Source organism: Bombina bombina, chromosome 3, assembly GCF_027579735.1.
Source record: "Bombina bombina isolate aBomBom1 chromosome 3, aBomBom1.pri, whole genome shotgun sequence".
Classification (NCBI taxonomy): domain Eukaryota; kingdom Metazoa; phylum Chordata; class Amphibia; order Anura; family Bombinatoridae; genus Bombina; species Bombina bombina.
The window spans coordinates 806,584,402-806,605,826 of NC_069501.1; the positions used below are offsets into that span (position 1 = coordinate 806,584,402).

The window sequence follows — 21,425 nt, forward strand, 5'->3', positions numbered from 1 at the left end:
ATTTATGAAGAATATATACACATATATATATATATATATACACATACATATATATATATATACACATACATATATATATATATACATATATATAAATATAAAAGTAAAAGAAGAGTGCACTCACCAGGACTTATCAAAAAATGTATTTCCTAATATGTGGAAATAATTTTTTTTATAAGTCCTGGTGAGTGCACTCCTCTTTTGCTTCTACATTTTTTTCTGTTGCATCCCAGGCATTTGCGACCTGCTATCTGGAGTGCTTGTCTTCTCTATAATATATACTGTATATATATATATATATATATATATATTTTTTTTTTTTTTTTTTACAAACAAGGGTTGATCCAAGCACTTACTGTTATATGAATTGCCAGGGTGCTCTCTATATAAATTGCCAAGAATGAATATATTTTCCAAGAATGAAGAGGCACTCTCTGGACTTGTATTGCTCAAAGTTGCTGTCACTTTTTTCTATTCTTATTTCTAAGTGGAAATGTCCAAATTTGGCCCAATTAGTCATTTTCCCTCCCCGGGGTCATGTGACTCGTCAGTTTTACAGGGTCTCAGGTGTGAATGGGGAGCAGGTGTGTTAAATTTGGTGTTATCGCTCTCACACTCTCTCATACTGGTCACTGGAAGCTCAACATGGCATCTCATGGCAAAGAACTCTCTGAGGATCTGAAAAAAAGAATTGCTGCTCTACATAAAGATGGCCTAGGTTATAAAAAGATTGCCAAGACCCTGAAACTGAGCTGCAGTACGGTGGGCAAGACCATAAAGCGGTTTCACAGGATATTTTAAACTCAGAACAGGCCTCGCCATGGTCGACCAAAGAAGTTGAGTGCACATGCTCAGCGTTATATCCAGAGGTTGTCTTTGGGAAATAGACGTATGAGTGCTGCCAACATTGCTGCAGAGGTTGAAGGGGTGGGGGTCAGTCTGTCAGTGCTCAGACTATACACCACATACTGCATCAAATTGGTCTGCATGGCTGTCGTCCCAGAAGAAAGCCTCTTCTAAAGATGATGCACAAGAAAACCTGCAAACAGTTTGCTGAAGACAAGCAGACTAAGGGCATGGATTACTGGAACCATGTCCTGTGGTCCGATGAGACCAAGATAAACTTATTTGGTTCAGATGATGTCAAGCGTGTGTGGCGGCAACCGGGTGAGGAGTACAAAGACTAATGTATCTTGCCTACAGTCAAGCATGGTGGTGGGAGTGTCATGGTCTAGGCCTGCATGAGTGCTGCCGACACTGGGGAGCTACAGTTCATTGACTGAACCATGAATGCTAACATGCACTGTGATATACTGAAGCAGAGCATGATCCCCTCCCTTCGGAAACTGGGCTGCAGGGCAGTATTCCAACATAACGACCCCAAACACACCTCCAAGACGACCACTGCCTTGCTAAAGAAGCTGAGGGTAAAGGTGATGGACTGGCCAAACATGTCTCCAGACCTAAACCCTATTGAGCATCTGTGGGGCATCCTCAAACGGAAGGTGGGAGAGCTTAAGGTCTCTAACATCCACCAGCTCCATGATATCATCATGGAGGAGTGGAAGAGGACTCCAGTGGCAACCTGTGAAGCTCTGGTGAACTCCATGCCCAAGAGGGTTAAGGCAGTACTGGAAAATAATGGTGGCTACACAAAATATTGACACTTTGGGCCCAATTTGGACATTAATGGCTGTGTGTCGAGTTATTTTGAGGAAACAGCAAATTTACACTGTTATACAGGCTGTACACTCACTACTTTACATTGTAGCAAAGTGTCATTTCTTCAGTGTTGTCACATGAACAGATATAATAAAATATCTCCAAAAACATGAGAGGTGTACTCACTTTTGCGAGATACTGTATATACATATATATATACACACACACACATATATATATATATATATATATATATATATATATATATATATATATATATTGTACCAAAATACCACCAGATATATGTAGAAATATGTATGTAAGAATAATTAGAACATATTCTGCTATGTGAGGAACATTGGATTGTGAAATATTAACATTTTCATGTCAGCTTAGCAAACTTGAAGATATGCGATCATGTTTGTGTACAAGAAGGGTGTTAGATTTGTCTTTTTGCGAGCATCCGGTTAGCGACAGAGCAAAACCTTTTTACTGTCTACCTGTAATATGAGCCTTACTGAACTCGTGCAAAAACCTTACTTCTAGCAGTTAGTGCGTGAGCGGGAGCATTAAATACTGCTTCGCTTGTAATCTGGCCCTAAATGTTTGTGGATTCAGACATAGCATGACATTTTAAGAGAACTTTAAATTTATTTATAATCTCAAATTTACCTCATTGTCTTCGTTATCCTTTATGTAAAAGTATACCTTAGTAGGCTCAGGAGCAGCAATGCACTACTGGGTGATAGCTGGTGAATGGTGGGTACACAAGTATGCCTCTTGTGATTGGCTCACCAGATGTGTTCCGCTAGCTTCTAGTAGCTACTCTGGAGCCGACTTTAACTATGTGTATAAACCCATTGCACACTGTAGTGTTGTGCTTACTTCCCGATTTGGTTAGATGGCACATTGAGGCTTCGATACAAAGATGATGTCATCAAGTGGGCTGTGCTTCGAATCAGAACAGTTCAGAAGCCATCTTGTGACAGTTTGTGATGCAGTTATAAAGTACAAGTAACAAGGACTGAACCTCAAGATCTGACAAGTGCTGCTAATAATAAGTGTAATGTCAGCTACAGATCACTGCAGCAGGATACAGCATCAGCTAGTCAGGAAGAGTAAGACTGACAGTTACACATTATAAGTTAGATTGCAGTTATACAGTTATAAATTACTCTGGATTACTGTCTACAGAACAGACTTTATACAGCTGATCAGGTAGTTCCCTTGTCATATTGCATACTACCGGATACTGAGATTACTATAGTGCTGCATATACAGTGTACAGGACTGCTAATATAAGGAGTGCAGCAGCCATTCTTTATAAAAGACTATATATGTGTTATGTAATCCAGTAAATAAAGTGCAAGTCTACATTTAGAAGTTGCAAGTGCATCATTCATATAAAGAGTTAATGTTAGCTATATGTAAGGACATTACACACACAACAATGTAATAATAAAAATAACAGATAAGGACATTTTCTTTTTGCTCTTTTATGTCCCTTAACATTTTTATATATAATAAATCTCTACCACTGGGAAAGAACTGCATCAATATGTCCTATTTGTTAAAAGAGAAGCATAAAGAAAGGCAAACTGATACTGAACCTCTTAAACTGGGAGCATTAATACCACTAGAATACTAATGGCCTGGATTGCTTGGCACAAAATTTAACACAAATAATTAAGCTGATGTGGCTCTACAAGTAATTGCCAGAATATATCCAGTTAATAAGTAACAATTTAATAAGTAAATCATAGTTTACTTCAAAACAATTCTGTAGCTATAGTAAGGTGACCAGATTTTTAAAATAAAATCCAGGGACATTTTTTTAAAACCCCTTACAGTAAATTATATTTTGCCCCTAAAATTTAGAAAGCCGGGAAGTTTCCCACATTGCTTCCCTATCTTCTACCACCAGTCCAAGCAATGTGATCCATTAATTGAGGTCAAGGATTCCAGGCTTGTATAGGACCAGCTCAAACGCCTACATAAAAAAAAGTTATTTCTTGATAATCTTATTCTTTGATAGAGAACTAGAATTCCTTTTTTTCCCAAAAAACACAAGTAAAAATGTCAAACGTGTACTATAACATACTCCTACAAGCAACGCAGTACTCTTTTGGTTTTTAACATGCACACATTACTCAAAGCCAAAGATACACATCTCTTTTACACGCTTTAGTAATAATGCCTCACTATAGGCCACTAGTAAAAGCAATCACCAGAAGATACCCCTACTTTGTAGTTTTTGACCAATCAAAATCTTAGAAAGATTACATACTTCTAAACATTACAATTTAACATACTAGACCTATCTAACAAGGGCTAAGCCTCTCGATTCCTTTGCGCCTGCACATATATAACATGCTTCCGCTATTAACTAAACACTAACAACCAATGAGAACTTATCTTGCAACTTTTAGCCCTTGCAAAGCAGGGCTGGAAACCCCATGCAGCACCTCACAATCTATATAGAGAGGGGTCCAAAGCTTTTAGCTTCAGTTGCACTGTGAGCACCAGCGGTGAAGTATCCAGGGGAAGCGGAACCGCTGCTGTAGCTCTGCGCAACTAATCAGTGTCTAAAACAGATAACTATCAACTTCCTACGAACACCTCTTACATGCACGGGGCTCCAACCGTCTACATTTCCAGGGGCCGTCCCCTAAAATCGGGGACATCTGGTCACCCTAAGCTAGAGGCCATGAGGTAACTTGGTGCAGCCTTTTGATAATTAATTGTAATAATGTTGTCTTCACAACGGTTGCCTCTGGGACATGGCCTACCTAGCTGACAGCACAAATATTGGAAGATAAAATTCTAATCCCAGGTACATCTGGCACATGGGAGGTGTCCAACCCATGTATCCAATGGAAAAACTTCACCCCAAGCATTATCTGCAGCTTTTCTTCTCGTATTATCCTCACCATCTAACTTCACTTTTTTATGATCTCTATGTCTAGTAATAAACTGTCCCTATTTAAGAGGGATAGTCCCTAATTCTGAGCTCTGTCCCAAGACAACCATATATCCCGAAATGCAGAATTAACCGTAGCCCAGCCAACAGACCACCAGGCACACCCAGGATGACGCTTGCTATCCACCCTCAACCCCATCCCTTAACATCTTCCAGCCCACAAAACGGCAACAATGCCCCTCAGTCCCTAATACCTAGCCACAAATGGTTTGAGGTAAATAACGCTCTTCACTTTTATCATCACCACATCTCTTCTTCCCAGAAAGCTTGCCTCACTTTGAAAAGTATTTTGGTTGATATAAAATGGCACAGAAACAATCTTAAAGTAATTATTACATTTTGATTAATTTTATATAGTATTATCATCATAAATGTTTACATATGTTGACTCAAATCCTCTTTATTCAAAGGTTAAATGCAACATGCCCAGAGTCAAACAGCTTTGTTGAAAGTAAAATAAAAAGAGAGACCCTTTCATACAGTATGTATAGTAACGGTACAAAACATTTGTTTTTATAGTCACGTAACCTGCAGAGACATAGTTTCACTTGCTAAGAGTTTTACGTGCGTGACTTTTACTCATATCTGAGTGACAATAAAGTTTTCTAATTTACACAACAAAACACACAATTTATAAAACACTTTTTTGTCTGCTTCCATATTGGTTTTACCCACTGCATAATCATAAAATGCTGTTAGGATTTTCATACTCTGAAACTAGTTTTTATTGTTAATTTTATTTTGTTCTTTACTGCTGATGTGTGTTGTATATGATCTATGATATTCTCATTACAAAAGAATTCTGATTGGTCCAGAGAGATGGACTATAAATTGTTCCTATATATTTGGGGATAATCATAATGAAAACGCTGTCACAAAAGGACTGACACCACAAGCACTTTGTTATAGATTTGTAGCTCTCATAAGCAAGGCAATCTGAACCCCATGTGAACATTTCTGCAACCCAATGTGTTCTCAGTGAGGTGTTGTCATACAGGATATTCGAACATAGCAAAAAGGATACAAAGGCACCAACAATAAAGATCGGACTAAACATGTGCTTCTGGAAAGTGAAAATTGCTAAACCCATGTATGAAAATATAAAGTTCTCAGCTAGAAAATGCAGGACTTCAAACAGCTGCAGTGAGACAAAAATAGAAATGGTTAGCCAGCAACCAGGCCTAAAATAACCTTAAAGCCATTTTTAATGCGTACATAGTACAGACCAGGGGTCAGTAAACTTGGCACCCCAGATTTTTTTCAGAACTACATTTCCCATGATACTCAGCCAGCCTAAAGTGTGTCTGAGCATCATGGGAAATATAGTTCCAAATATATCTGAGGTGCCAAGGTTGCTGACCCCTGGTATAGACTAACATTATAAAGACTGCATTGCAAAATAGCATTTAACGGTATTCTACATTCAACCTGGTAAACAATTTTAAAAATATTTTGGTAAACATTTTGTTACATGAAAAGGGTTAACATTTAAGCTGTTTATTTTGAAACGAAAAGGAAGTGCACAGTTTCTTCATGATGTAAAGCTTAAGTTGATAAGCAAGGCAATAACATCTCTGAAAAGATACATAGATAAATAAACAGATTTTTCTGCAAAGGAACAAGATTCCTTTTTATCTTTTTTTAACTGTAATACAAACCACAGTGTATAATTGCTAAAAAGAAGAAAAGAGACTCGTGGTAATCATATGAGTCCAGAGCATGACCAAGGCTGCATTGCTTTGTGATTATCATGAGTCTCTTTTCTTCTATTTATCGATTATACATTTAGTATTGTGACTGCTAGCACACTATTTGTTAATAACGTTTTTGTGCACTGCATTTTCCCTTTTATGTAAAAGACCACCATGTCTTATTTTTGATATATTGATTAAAGCAAAATTAAACATTAATGTTCATTTATGCACAACACTGCAAAAGATCTGCAGAAAAATATGTTTTATAGAGATTTAGAACTATCATTGTGTTTGTAAAACATGTCGGGTTTTGTGATTTTAGCAGTGCTGAGATAAGAAAAACAATTTGAAAGGCATATGTGACAAACCAAAGGTAAATTAGCTCCTACACTAATCTAAACAATCAGAAGATACATTTATGTATGGTCAGTTATACTATTATGCACAAATCTCAGAGGTAACTACAGGAAAACCAGGCAAAACAAATGAATGCACACTGCATTGTTTGTTTATTGTGCTTAAATGTATTATGTGGAATTTAAAAGGGTATAAAAGCCAAAATTAAAAACGTATCACTCGTACATTTCTAAAAATTGGTCTCTTGGTTTCCTTTGTTTAAACCATACTGAGGTAGGTTCATGAGCATGCACGTGCCGAAGATAAATAGATAAGTTAGTTTTTTTGTTTATTTAGTGTATGTTTTGCCTGAATCAGGGAAGTTTAATTTTAACTTTCATATCCCTTTAATTGTGACTTTAAGTTTCACTTTCAAAGTCTTTATTTATGCTCTTAGGATATGCCAACTATTCAATGGATTAAAAAAAACAAATTGACTAATTAAATTACCCCAATTCATTTTCTGGCAAAGTCACAATCTTATAAGCAGTGGCAGTTAATTAAAAGTTAATATTTTATCCCAAACAGCCTTAAGAAACATTCCACAAACATTTGCAATATGATAATTTCAGAATAAAATTGTGCAAACAGTATCATATGGTCCCCAGATGCATGTTCAGATTCCTGATTGTACACAACTCCAGTAATATGAGGGCAAACAGAAGATATGTATATATAACTTTCATTCAATGTATAATCTCCTCCAGTTGATTGTTTGGCCTGTTTGTTTTGCTTAAAGGGACACTGAACCCACATTTTTTTCTTTCGTTATTCAGATAGAGCATGCAATTTTAAGCAACTTTCTAATTTACTATTATTATTACATTTTCTTCATTCTCTTTGTATCTTTATTTGAAATGCAAGAATGTAAGTTTAGATGATGGCTCATTTTTGTGAACAACCTGGGTTGTTCTTGCTTATTGGTGGATAAATTCATCCACCAATAAAAAAGTACTGTCCAGAGTTCTGAACCAAAAAAAAGCTTAGATGCATTCTTTTTCAAATAAAGATAGCAAGAGAACTAAGAAAAGTTGATAATAGGAGTAAATTAGAAAGTTGCTTAAAATTGCATGCTCTATCTGAATCACTAAAGAAAAAATTTGGGTTCAGTGTCCCTTTAAATAAACCTTTGTAGCTTAAAAGCTCCTTATCCTTTGTTCAAAAAATGGTCAGAAATTCTCGACTCTATTCCCAATGACAAGCTAGATTTAAAGGATTTCCCCACCTGAGCACATATGAAACAAGAGCTTTGGAGCAGCCCAACAAGGTTGTTTTGGCTTAGCAATCTGTGGCATTTCAATCCATTAGAATCTCCTCTAAATTAAAAGGGATATAGAACTCAAAATTAAACTTTCATGATTCAGATGGTGTTTACGATGCAAAAACACCCACCAATTATGCTTACCAGATAAATTAATTTATTTCGAGGAGGTGAGAGTCTACGAGTCCATTACTTCTGGGATTCACTTCCCAGCCATTAGGAGGAAGCAAAGATTCACAAACTCCAAGTGTATTCCATCTGTCCCACCTCTCTAATTATCCAGTTTAATGTGTAGCCAAGAAGGAGAAATAGAAAACAAGGTAGGAAAGGACAGAAACAGGGAAATGAGGTGCAAATATAAAACTGCCCCCCCCCTAAAAATTACAAATAAATTGGGGCAGGACTCTCGCCACCCCTAAAGAAATGAATTTATTGGGTAAGCATATATTTTGTTTTCTTTTGCAAGGCAGTGAGAGTTCACAAGTATATTACTTCTGGGAAACTAATACCCAAGCTGTGGAGTCCTTGAGTAATGAGTGCAGGATAAAAATTAAGGCAGGCTGGAGGACTTTCCTACCAAAAGAAGCTTCTGAAGAAGCAAAAAAACATAAAAAATAGTAGAATTTAGTAAAAGTGCGTAGGGATGACCATGTTGCTGCATTACAAATGTGTTCTACTGAAGCCTCATTTTTAAAAGCCCAGGAAGTAAAAAAAAAATATCTGGTAGAAAGAGCAGTAATACGTTGTGGAGGAGACCACCCCGCCACCAAGTAAGCGGTATGGATCAGAAATTTTACCATGAAGCTAAAGTAACAGCGGACACCTTCTGACCGTTTCATGGACCTGAGAAATTAATAAATCGACTGAAAGACTGTCTAAACTCCTTAGAAGCCTGAAGATCAAACTTTAGAGCATGCACCACATCCAAATTATGCAAGTCTTTCCTTATAATTTTGCAGAGACAAAGAAAATGAACTACAATTTCTCTACTAATGTTGTCTGAAGAAAACACTTTCGGTACAAAATCAAACTTAATTCTTAGAGGTGCCTTATCCTGATAAAAAACTAAATAAAAACAATAAAAAGCAGAAAGCTCAGAGACTCTCCTAGAAGAATAAATTACTAAGAGAAAAAAAAAACTTTAGAAGACAGTTAATGAATGTCAAGGGAGTGCAAGGTTCAAACGGAACAGATTGTAAAACTCTTAGAACAAAGTTGAGGTCCCAAGGAGGAGAGATAAGTTTTATAACTTATCTTAAAGGGTTTAAAATCTTTACTTTTGGAACGTAGTACAAAATACATAATCACTTAGTCAAGGTGTCGGATTATAAAGTACTGTTTCTTACCTTGAAACAAAGCTTTTATGTGTTAAAAAATTATATTTTATTTACCCCTGTAAAAAGGCCGTAAAGCCCGCCCACAAATTTAGGCTGTAGTTTCAGATAATCTATGCCAGCCCTTCATCCAATTGTGCTGCAGCACTGATGTTGTAAATTGAATATTTAAATAAATGAAGGTCCTCAGTTTCGGCATGCGCACTGTAACTTGTGGGCACACGCATGTGCAATGACTGTGAAGCTACAGTCTTCCATTTTTGTATATCAGCAATACAGCATGCTCCTATATTATAAACATCATCATTGAGCTGCAAACTGCTACCATAGTGTTCCTCAGTCTTCAGCGGTCTGGTTCGCCATGCTCAGTCCTACATCACTCGCCTATTTGTTGGTCGTTGTTGATGAAGTGAGCCGCTAAAGCAGCAGCAGACACTTAACATATGCGTATGCTTTGCAAGAAGTGTCTGAACATGCACATATGAAACAATATTTGTTCTAACTAGGTAGAACTCAACAATTCGGCTGCATAATGATCCAAAAAAGGGTTTGGCAGCATTTATAGTTTCTTTTGCAAATTGCATGTAAATGATAAAAAAATGGCTAATAGGGGTCATTTGCTGATTGCAATAACAGAATATGATGTTTTGAAAAATGCCAAAATGACCCTTTATTCTGCCTAGATCTTGAACAAAACTTTGTACATCAGGAAGTTTAGCTATCATTTTATGAAAAAAAACTGAGCTGCGATCTGACCCTTCAAAGAACTAGCAGACAGACCCTTGTCCAAACCCTCCAGCAAAAATGTCTAGGAATTCTAAAAGAATGCCAAGAAAAATTGTGCTTTTCACACAAAGAAAAGAAAACCTCTCTCATAACAGGCTTCCTTGCTCAATTAAATTAAATTAAAATTATTACCAAATCTGAAAAATCTCCAAACCATCGAGTTGAGGGACTAGACCTTGATGATGATGATGAGGAAGATACCACGGATGAGAGCTCGACATTTGAACTAAGTCTGCAAACTAACTTCTGCTAGGCTAAGCTGGAGATACAAGAATCACTGATGATAATTCCTGTTTTATTCGAGCTATCGCCCTAGGTAGAAAAACAGTAGGAATAAAAATATATGCTAGACGAAACAAGCAAGGAACTGCTAGAGCAGCCACACGTTCTGCTTGTGGATCTCTGGACCTCGCAAAATATCTTGGAAGTTTGTTGTTTAATCAAGAAGCCATCAGGTCTATATCCGAAAGACCCCCATCTCTAAACTATCTGATTGAAGACATATGAATGAAGAGACCGTTGCCCTAGATAAAGAGATTGATGACTGAGATTATCTGTTTCCCAGTTGTTCCCTCCTGGAATGTGAATTGCTGAGATGATGCAGCAAATGTTGTCTGCACACTGAAGTATTTGATATACTTCCTTTATCGCTAAGGAGCTGTGCGTTCCCCCGATAGTTGATACATGCCACGGTTGTGACAATGGCCAAATGAAAACCCAGATGAGACACTTTCTTCAGAAGGAGCCAGCTCTGGAGAGCCCTGAAGATCACACAGAGTCTCAACACATTTATAGGTAAACTTTGCTTCCTGAGATAACCAAACTCCGTGAGCTCTCCTGGATCCCCAACACTGCACCCCACCCTGAAAGACTTGCGTTTGTCGTTTTTACTGTCCAAGATGGACAACGAAAAGATGCTCCTAGATAGATGGATTGATGATGTATCCACCAAGAGAGAAAACCTCTTGTGGCATGATCCATCAAAATCCTTGAGGCAGCAGATTGTAATCCTTGCACCATTGATCTAGCATGCAAAGTTGAAGAGGTCTCATGTAAAGCCAAGCAAAAGGAATTTCATCTGATGCTGCAATCATCAGGCCCAGCACTTCCATACAGAGAGCTACTGTAGGATTCGGAGATGACTGAAGCTTGGCACAAGTGGACTATAATTTTTTCTCTAACGGATCAGAGAAAGTTAGAGTCATTGAGACAGAGTTGATATTCACTCCTAGAAAAAAACACTATGGTCTTAGGAACTAAAGAACTCTTTGAAACATTTATTTTTCAAACATGTTGTTGAAGAAACAACAGAAGTTTGAACCAATATATCATCCAAGTATGGAGCTACTGATATACTCTTAGCTCTGATGACAGATAACAGGGTTCCCAGAACCTTTGTGAAGATTCTAGGAGCAGTACTCAGACCAAATCTGCTGACCAAGATTTTAGCCATAAGGCTCTTCTAGCAAAAACTTGTTAAGCATTGTCATCCAAGGACGAGTTGATCAGACAAACTGTCACACCATAAAGTAGCTGCAGCAGCAACACAGACTATACGAATAGCTGGACTAAATATAAGTACTGCTTGCTGAAAGGGTATTCTGTAATAAGACTCTAATTTTTGGTCCATTGGATCCCTAAAAGTGGTACTGTCTTCCAAAGGAATTGAAGTACGTCTTGCTTAGGCAGAAATAGAACCATCCACCTGAGAAATAGTCTCCAAAAGTTCCAAATCTACCACCTGGGATGTCTGGCTAGACTTAGGTCAACTTCAATATGGCCAGGCACGTGTTTGCTGTGTTTATTTTCAGTGTCTCTATTTAGAGATTGATTTTATTGTATAATATTACTTATTCACATTTTATAAGTCCTTATAATACTGCGCTAATTTGTTTCTTTCATGATTCAGATAAAGCATGCAATTTTAAGCAACTTTCTAATTTACAACTATTAACATTTTTTCTTCGTTCTCTTGCTATCTTTATTTGAAAAAGAAGGCATCTAAGCTTTTATTTTGGTTCAGAACTCTGGACAACACTTTATTGGTGGATAAATGTATCCACCAATCAGCAAGAACAACCCAGGTTGTTCAGCAAAAATGGGCCAGCATCTAAACTTACATTCTTGCATTTCAAATAAAGATACCAAGAGAATGAAGAAAATTTGATAATAGGAGTAAATTAGAAAGTTGATTAAAATGTCATGCTCAATCTGAATCATGAAAGAAAAAATGTGGGTTCAGTGTCCCTTTAAACTTGCACGGTGTATTTTAATCCACTTGGTGTGGATCTCATTGATTTATTTATATTTGTATGTATGACTGATTTTAAACCATAAATAACATTAAAATAACTTAGATTTAAGTTGTTTTTATATAATATCTAGAAGAAGAGCTGTCATTTCTGTGCTTCAAAAGTAAAATACAATAAATTCTAAATTACAGTAAGGTTAACACCAAAATTTAAACAGAGATTTTGAGAGAGAGTTCAGGGTCCCAGTAAAGACAAAGATTGTAACGAAATACAAGTGAATGAAGGGTGCAAAAGAAGTACTATAGAGCCCCAGCAGATAAATTCCAGTTACAAAAAACACACCCAAAAACTCTTGGAATTCAGAAAAATCTTACTACCTCACAGCAGGAGGGAACATGCGTCTGGAGAAAAAAAAACGTCCAAGACTGCTTCCCGCCTCTGTGTTTGCCAGAGGTAGAAAGAAGTTAATCCCTGCACTGCTAACCGCATTAAGTTTCTGTAGCCGCAGCCTAAAAGTACACACAGCGAAGTATAAACATGACCGGAGAGCCCATTGATAGCCCTCAGGCAAAAGGAGCTGATAACAGAGCGCACTAAGAATAAAGTCAAAAGCTGGTTTCTCAAAGTTACTTGTCCCTCAAAAAAAAAACACAATTTATGCTTACCTGATAACTTTATTTCTCTTGTGGTGTATCCAGTCCACGGATCTTCCATTACTTGTGGGATATTCTCATTCCCAACAGGAAGTTGCAAGAGGACACCCACAGCAGAGCTGTAATATAGCTCCTCCCCTAACTGTCATAGCCAGTCATTCGACCGAAAACAAGCCGAGAAAGGAGGAACCATAGGGTGCAGTGGTTACTGTAGTTTAAATTTAAAAATTACCTGCCTTAAAATGACAGGGCGGGCCGTGGACTGGATACACCACAAGAGAAATAAATTTATCAGGTAAGCATAAATTGTGTTTTCTCTTGTAAGGTGTATCCAGTCCACGGATCATCCATTACTTGTGGGATACCAATACCAAAGCTAAAGTACACGGATGAAGGGAGGGACAAGGCAGGAACTTAAATGGAAGGAACCACTGCCCGTAAAACCTCTCTCCCAAATACAGCCTCTGAAGAAGCAAAAGTATCAAATTTGTAAAATTTTGAAAAAATATGAAGCGAAGACCAAGTCTTCGCCTTGCAAATCTGATCAAAAGAAGCCTCATTTTTAAAGGCCCAAGTGGAAGCCACAGCTCTAGTGGAATGAGCTGTAATCCTTGTATGTAGTCTCATAGGCTAAGCGGATTAAGCTTCTTAGTCAAAAAGAAAAAGAGGTTGCCGAAGCCTTTTGACCTCTCCTCTGTCCAGAGTAGACAACAAACAAAGCAGATGTTTGACGAAAATCTTTAGTAGCTTGTAAGTAAAACTTTAAAGCACGGACCACGTCCAGATTGTGTAACACAAGGATGGAACAACAATCTCTTGATTGATATTCTTGTTAGATACCACCTTATGTAAGAACCCAGGTTTGGTACGCAGGACTACCTTATCCGTATGAAAAATCAGATAAGGAGAATCACATTGTAAGGCAGATAGCTCAGACTCTACGAGCCGAGGAAATAGCTACCAAAAAAAGAACTTTCCAAGATAAAAGCTTGATCTATGGAATGAAGAGGTTCAAACGGAACTCCTTGAAGAACCTTAAGAACCAAGTATAAGCTCCATGGTGGAGCAACAGGTTTAAACACAGGCTTGATTCTAACTAAAGCCTGACAAAATGCCTGAACGTCTGGAACATCTGCCAGACGCTTAATTAGCTGACAATCCTTTTTCCAAACCTTCTTGGAGAAAAGATAATATCCTAGAAATCCTGACCTTACTCCATGAGTAACCCTTGGATTCACACCAATAAAGATATCTACGCCATACCTTATGGTAAATTTTCCTGGTGACAGGCTTTCGTGCCTGTCTTAAGGTATCAATAACTGACTCGGAGAAGCCACGCTTTGATAAAATCAAGCGTTCAATCTCCAGGCAGTCAGCCTCAGAGAAATTAGATTTGGATGGTTGAAAGGACCCTGAAGTAGAAGGTCCTGTTTCAGAGGCAGAGACCATGGTGGAAAGGATGACATGTCCACTAGATCTGCATACCAGGTCCTGCGTGGCCACGCAGGTGCTATCAGAATCACCAATGCTCTCTCCTGCTTGATCTTGGCAATCAGTCGAGGGAGCAGAGGAAACGGTGGAAACACATAAGCCAGGTTGAAAGACCAGGGCGCTGCTAGAGCATCTATCAGTGTCGCCTTGGGATCCCTGGACCTGGATCCGTAACACGGAAGCTTGGCGTTCTGGCGAGACGCCATGAGATCCAGTTCTGGTTTGCCCCAACGATGAATCAGTTGTGCAAATACCTCCGGATGGAGTTCCCACTCTCCCGGATGAAAAGTCTGACGACTTAGAAAATCCGCCTCCCAGTGCTCTACACCTGGGATATGGATAGCTGATAGGTGGCAAGAGTGAATCTCTGCCCAGCGAATTATTTTTGAAACTTCTAACATCTCTAGGGAACTTCTCGTTCCCCCTTGATGGTTGATGTAAGCTACAGTCGTGATGTTGTCCGACTGAAATCTGATGTACCTCAGAGTTGCTAACTGAGGCCAAGCCTGAAGAGCCTTGAATATCGCTCTTAGTTCCAGAATATTTAATGGAAGGAGAGACTCCTCCTGAGTCCACGATCCCTGAGCCTTCAGGGAATTCCAGACTGCACCCCAACCTAGAAGGCTGGCATCTGTCGTAACAATTGTCCAATCTGGCCTGCGAAAGGTCATACCTTTGGACAGATGGACCCGAGATAGCCACCAAAGAAGAGAATCCCTGGTCTCTTGGTCCAGATTCAGTTGAGGGGACAAATCTGTGTAATCCCCGTTCCACTGACTGAGCATGCATAGTTGCAGCGGTCTGAGATGTAAGCGTGCAAACGGCACTATGTTCATTGCCGCTACCATTAAGCCGATTACTTCCATACACTGAACCACCGAAGGGCGCGGAATGGAATGAAGAACCCGGCAGGAATTTAGAAGCTTTGATAACCTGGACTCCGTCAGGTGAATTTTCATTTCTACAGAATCTATCAGAGTCCCTAGAAAGGAAACTCTTGTGAGTGGGGATAGAGAACTCTTTTCCTCGTTCACTTTCCACCCATGCGACCACAGAAATGCCAGTACTACGTCCGTATGAGACTTGGCAATTTGGAAGTTTGACGCCTGTATCAGGATGTCGTCTAAATAAGGGGCTACTGCTATGCCCCGCGGCCTTAGGACCGCCATAAGCGACCCTAGAACCTTTGTAAAGATTCTTGGGGCTGTAGCTAATCCCAAGGGAAGAGCTACAACTGGTAATGCCTGTCTTGAAAGGCAAACCTGAGAAACCGATGATGATCTTTGTGTATCGGAATGTGAAGATAAGCATCCTTTAGATCCACTGTAGTCATATATTGACCCTCCAGGATCAGTGGTAGGATGGTACGAATAGTTTCCATCTTGAACGACGGAACTCTGAGGAATTTGTTTAAGATCTTTAGATCCAAAATTGGTCTGAAGGTTCCCTCTTTTTTGGGAACCACAAACAGATTTGAGTAAAAACCCTGTCCCTGTTCCTCCTTTGGAACTGGATGGATCACTCCCATAACTAGGAGGTCTCGTACACAGTGTAAGAATGCCTCTTTCTTTATCTGGTGTGCAGATAATTGTGAAAGGTGAAATCTCCCTTTTGGGGGGGAAGCTTTGAAGTCCAGAAGATATCCCTGGGATATAATTTCCAACGCCCAGGGATCCTGAACATCTCTTGCCCACGCCTGGGCAAAAAGTGAAAGTCTGCCCCCTACTAGATCCGTTCCCGGATAGGGGGCCGTTCCTTCATGCTGTCTTAGAGGCAGCAGCAGGCTTTTTTACCTGCTAACCTTTTTTCCAGGTCAGGTTTGGTCTCCAGACCGTCTTGGATTGAGCAAAAGTTCCCTCTTGTTTAGCATTAGAGGAAGTTGATGCCGCACCTGCCTTGAAGTTTTGAAAGGCACGAAAATTAGACTGTTTGGCCCTAGATTTGGACCTGTCCTGAGGAAGGGCATGACCTTTTCCTCCAGTGATATCAGCAATAATCTCCTTCAACCAGGCCCGAATAGGGTCTGCCCCTTGAAGGGAATGTTAAGTAGCTTAGATTTTGAAGTCACGTCAGCTGACCATGATCTAAGCCATAGCGCTCTGCGCGCCTGTATAGCAAAACCAGAATTCTTAGCCGTTAGTTTAGTCAAATGAACAATGGCATCAGAATAAAAGAATTGGCTAGCTTAAGTGCTCTAAGTTTGCCAAGTATGTCATCCAATGGAGTCACTACCTGTAAAGCCTCTTCCAGAGACTCAAACCAGTACGCCGCAGCAGCAGTGACAGGGGCAATGCATGCAAGGGGCTGTAGGATAAAACCTTGTTGAATAAATATTTTCTTAAGGCAACCTCTAATTTTTTATCCATTGGATCTAAAAAAAAAAAGCACAACTGTCCTCGACAGGGATAGTAGTACGCTTTACTAGAGTAGAAACTGCTCCCTCCACCATAGGGACTGACTGCCATAAGTCCCGTGTGGTGGCGTCTATTGGAAACATTTTTCTAAAAATAGGAGGGGAAGAGAACGGCACACCTGGTCTATCCCATTCCTTATTAATAATTTCTGTAAACCTTTTAGGTATTTGGAAAAACATCAGAACACACCAGCACTGCAAAGTATTTATCCAGTCTACACAATTTCTCTGGCACTGCAATGGTATCACAGTCATTCAGAGCAGCTAAAACCTCCCTAAGCAACACGCGGAGGTGTTCAAGCTTAAATTTAAATGTAGAAATATTAGAATCAGGTATCTTTCCTGAGTCATTAACATCACCCACTGACTGAAGCTCTCTTTCCTCAGCTTCTGCATATTGTGAGACAGTATCAGACATGGTTCTTAAAGCGTCAGTATGCTCTGCATTTTGTCTCACCCCAGAGCTATCTCGCTTACCTCTAAGTTCAGGTAGTCTGGCTAATACCGCTGACAGTGTATTATCCATGACTGCCGCCATGTCTTGTAAAGTAAACGCTATGGGCGCCCTAGATGTACTTGGCGCCATTTGAGCGTGAGTCCCTTAAGCGGAAGTCAAAGGGTCTGACACGTGGGGAAAGTTAGTCGGCATAACTTCCCCCTCGTCATATTCCTCTGGTGATAAATTTTTTAAAGACAGAAAATGATCTTTATTGCATAAAATGAAATCAGTACATTTGGTACACATTCTAAGAGGGGGTTCCACCATGGCTTTTAAACATAATAAACAAGGAGTTTCTTCTATGTCAGACATGTTTATACAGAATAGCAATGAGACTAGCAAGCTTGGAAAACACTTTAAATCAAGTTAACAAGCAAATATAAAAAATGGTACTGTGCCTTTAAGAGAAACAAATTTAACCACTCTCTCCTACAACGACCTAGCTTGTTGAGAGTTGCAAGAGAATGACTGGCTATGACAGTTAGGGGAGGAGCTATATTACAGCTCTGCTGTGGGTGTCCTCTTGCAACTTCCTGTTGGGAATGAGAATATCCCACAAGTAATGGAAGATCCGTGGACTGGATACACCTTACAAGAGAAAAAAATAGTTAAACAATAAAGAGGAGTAAAAATTGTGAAATATATGTGCCCACAATTAATGTAATTGGATATCTGAAAGGCTCCACAGACAACAAAAGTCCCCTGCATGAACATTCCTGAACTCTCTATATCAGGGGTGGGCAGACTTTTGTAAGGCAAGGGCTACCTGTAATTTTATTATAAGTGACGTGGTCACCTAACTAAAAAGAAAAACACCAGTCACTGGCTGAAAATTTTATTTTTACAACAAATAATACAGCTTTAAAAATCAGCTGCGCTCTTTAATAATAAATACAGTCTCGCTCTTTAATTACTGCAAGAGCTCTCTCTTTACGTCACGCCGGGACTATCAAGCTATCTTATCTATGTACCGCACAATCAAGACGGCTCAAGTCTAGGGCTAGCGGAGTAATCAAGCCTGGAACACATGGGAAACCCACAGCTCAGGTACAACGATGACAATGAACTATTCTCAGCCAATCATAGACAGACTCATTCTACAAATTTTATTGACTGGACGCAATGCCAGGTTTATTAGGGGGCAGGTCCTGTTGGCTGCTCTCCATCCATCTGCTACTAGCTGAAGACTATTGCAAATAGTTGGGGCAGTGACAGCAGCAGGACCTGCAGGCTCTGTACAGCCTTACACAGAAACCAGAGACTGGTATAGCAGCAACAGCACTGACCTGCATAATTTGGTGACAACAAATTCTGGGGACCAAAAGCTGCAGAAACTAGCACAAAGTAAAGCTAATATTAGTGTGTCAGAGAAATTATAAGAGAGCAGCATCAATGCCTGGTACAGAGTAAGTAAAAGAACCTGATGGGGAGTAACAGACCCTGGGGAAAAAAACACCAGACCATTCACCCAGCAGAGCCTGGTGACAAGTAACGGAGGACAGAACTAGAAAGTTGCAGCAGAATATCAGAAAGAGCATGACCTGGAACTGTCAAACCCAGGGATACCGTGCAGCATCTCAGCCTGGCACATGAAGAGTCTGTACTATGGACTGACCGCTCTTGAGACAAAAAGTAGAAGAGTTTGGGACAGGCAGTAACCAAAGCTGGGGCAGCTAGTTCAGCTACAGCCGTGTCCCGCATGCTGAAGTACCCATACTGCTGTCATAGACTCATAGCCGATTTCAAAAGTCTGCATAAGAAAAACATTTCTCATATATCTACGGTGACGAGGCTCTTCCATCATAATCCAGATGTGTAAGAAATGTTTCCCTTATCATGCAGACTTTTGAAATCTTCCATGCAGTCACCTCAAAATTCACTCGAGGTCCACTGGTAGACCTCGATCTACCTCTTGCCCACCCCTGCTCTATATGAATGTGGTGTAACAGACAAACCTTGTCCCCTGGCTATGATGTACAGTGTCACAGTGTAGTTGCTAATAGCCTGTAGGCTGAAAAGAGTGCAAGTACTTAACCCTGTGTTGCACCTCATCTACTGGCTTTAACTCTGCAGCCTGAATCTATCCTGTAGAACAGCCCATCCAGTGCTGTGTACGTCACAGCTGAGGAATGTTGTAAGGAGTATTTCGCCAATCCAACAGGAGGAGGTTAGGGGATTGGTCCCTGCAACACCTGTGGTAGGCTTGTGACTAACTCCTTCACCAGAAGTAATTGTGTCACTACCCTATACTCCATAATCCCCTCTGTCTTAGAGTAGCAATTCTGTGAGGGGAACATGGGCCTCAAATCAATCTAAGAACTCCTTTCTATGAAGAATCTGAAGCATCTCTAGTCTTCAACCACCTCCTGGGAAACAAAGACTAAAACTGGATGTGAGGTGCAAGGGATGGTATACTCTTGGAGTTTTGGGAAATTTTGCCTCTGTTTAGTGGATAGGAAGTAAATCCCGGAAGTAATAGACTCGTGGACTCTCACCACCTTACAAATTAAACATTTTTTTGGTCTTTTACTGTAGAATTGACCTCTTTCTCTTGATATTCTTTGTTGAAACCTGGATCATTTCTATGAGTAACCCCTACAGACTTATGTTGACTAGTCCATTATTTTACATAAAGAAGAAACTGATGAAACTAAAGGAGGAGAAGCAACGTAAATTCACCTGTTTGGTTCTGGCCCGTGACTCCACAGATAAATTATTATATGTGTAATGGGCTTGTGTAATTCCACAAAACAGGACAGCGACTACACCTAAATAAAAAAATAAAACATGAGACGATCGGATTAAAACACTGTAACATAAAATGTCAGTAATTAAACACATCACTAAGGTATCAAGGAAAGGAAATCTTACGGAACATAAGCGAGAAATGTCCCAGCTCAATTATTTCTGCTAGAACCTGCACGCAAAATTTACAGTTTCACTCCCTTATTGTCCATAGTGGATCTACTATATCCTGTTTTGGTTCTGTTCCTTCTTTAGTTTTTCATTTAACAGTACTTGAATTAACAAATGCATTACAAAAGGTGATAACAGTTCAAATGTTGCCGATATATTCCTAATATATTTTTAACAAAATAAAATATTCAAAACATCAATGAATATCTTTATTTGTATATTACTCGAAGAACAAACTATCTTTTTTAAATGTTTAAGACCAGAAGTAGGCAAACTAAAGACCAAATCAGACCGGCCATCTGATTTTTTGTTAATTTTCTTTATATAAAACTGCCTACATAGACCTAGATTACAAGTGTAGCTCAAAAATATTAGCGCTATTGTAAACTAACATGGCTAGAGCACATTTAATAGAGCTTCTATTGCTGCGCTCATATTACAAGTCCAAAGTTATTTTTTAGTGCTCGAGCAATACATTTGTAATTAATACAAATGGTTTACTTCTGATCTTAAAAAGGTCTACATTTTACAGAAGTATTGTGGATTGTGCTTGAGCAAAACACTTAATTCGCCACCTGTAACATGAGTGTGATGAACGCGTTAATGGCCCTCCCTGTGCTATCCATTAAAAGTATAGAGCGAGCTAAAAACAATTCCTCCACTTTAAGATGCTCTGGTTAAAATATTTACACATCCACTTGTAACACCATATTGTGCATTATTCTTTGTGTAAGGTCATGCAAATGATAATGTACCCTGTGCTATGGATTGCGCTCCAGTTGTAATGTAGCGCACAATATTTACATTTACTATCAGTCTCTTTACAGAAAGTTTGCAGAGTCATGTTTTAGAAAACACACAGATGTGCCTGGTTTTCCAACCAATTACGTATCCATCTAAGTGGTTGTAAACTTTGTATATAATACTTTATACTAGCCACTATCATATGTGATTTTGCCAATTCTATATCACGATATTAAAGTTTAAATCTAATTTTTTTATAATGTATTTGGAGATTTTATCTGGTTTACGATACAAGTGAGCAGCAACAAGTGAATACTAAAGAACAAGCTTGTAAATACATAAAG

The 21,425-nt window shown here is 39.1% G+C and overlaps 1 protein-coding gene across 2 annotated transcripts in view; it reads right to left on the minus strand.

The window, feature by feature from the left end:
• Positions 1 to 21,425, minus strand: part of SLC9A7 (solute carrier family 9 member A7) — a 363,606-nt gene that overhangs the window by 111,769 nt on the left and 230,412 nt on the right. For both annotated transcript variants that reach the window (XM_053707739.1, XM_053707738.1), the window contains exons 9-10: positions 20,101 to 20,189; positions 5,667 to 5,780 (exon numbers count right to left, since the gene is read on the minus strand). In XM_053707739.1, coding sequence (XP_053563714.1) covers positions 5,667 to 5,780; positions 20,101 to 20,189 — 203 coding nt within the window. The remainder of the gene's footprint in view (positions 1 to 5,666; positions 5,781 to 20,100; positions 20,190 to 21,425) is intronic.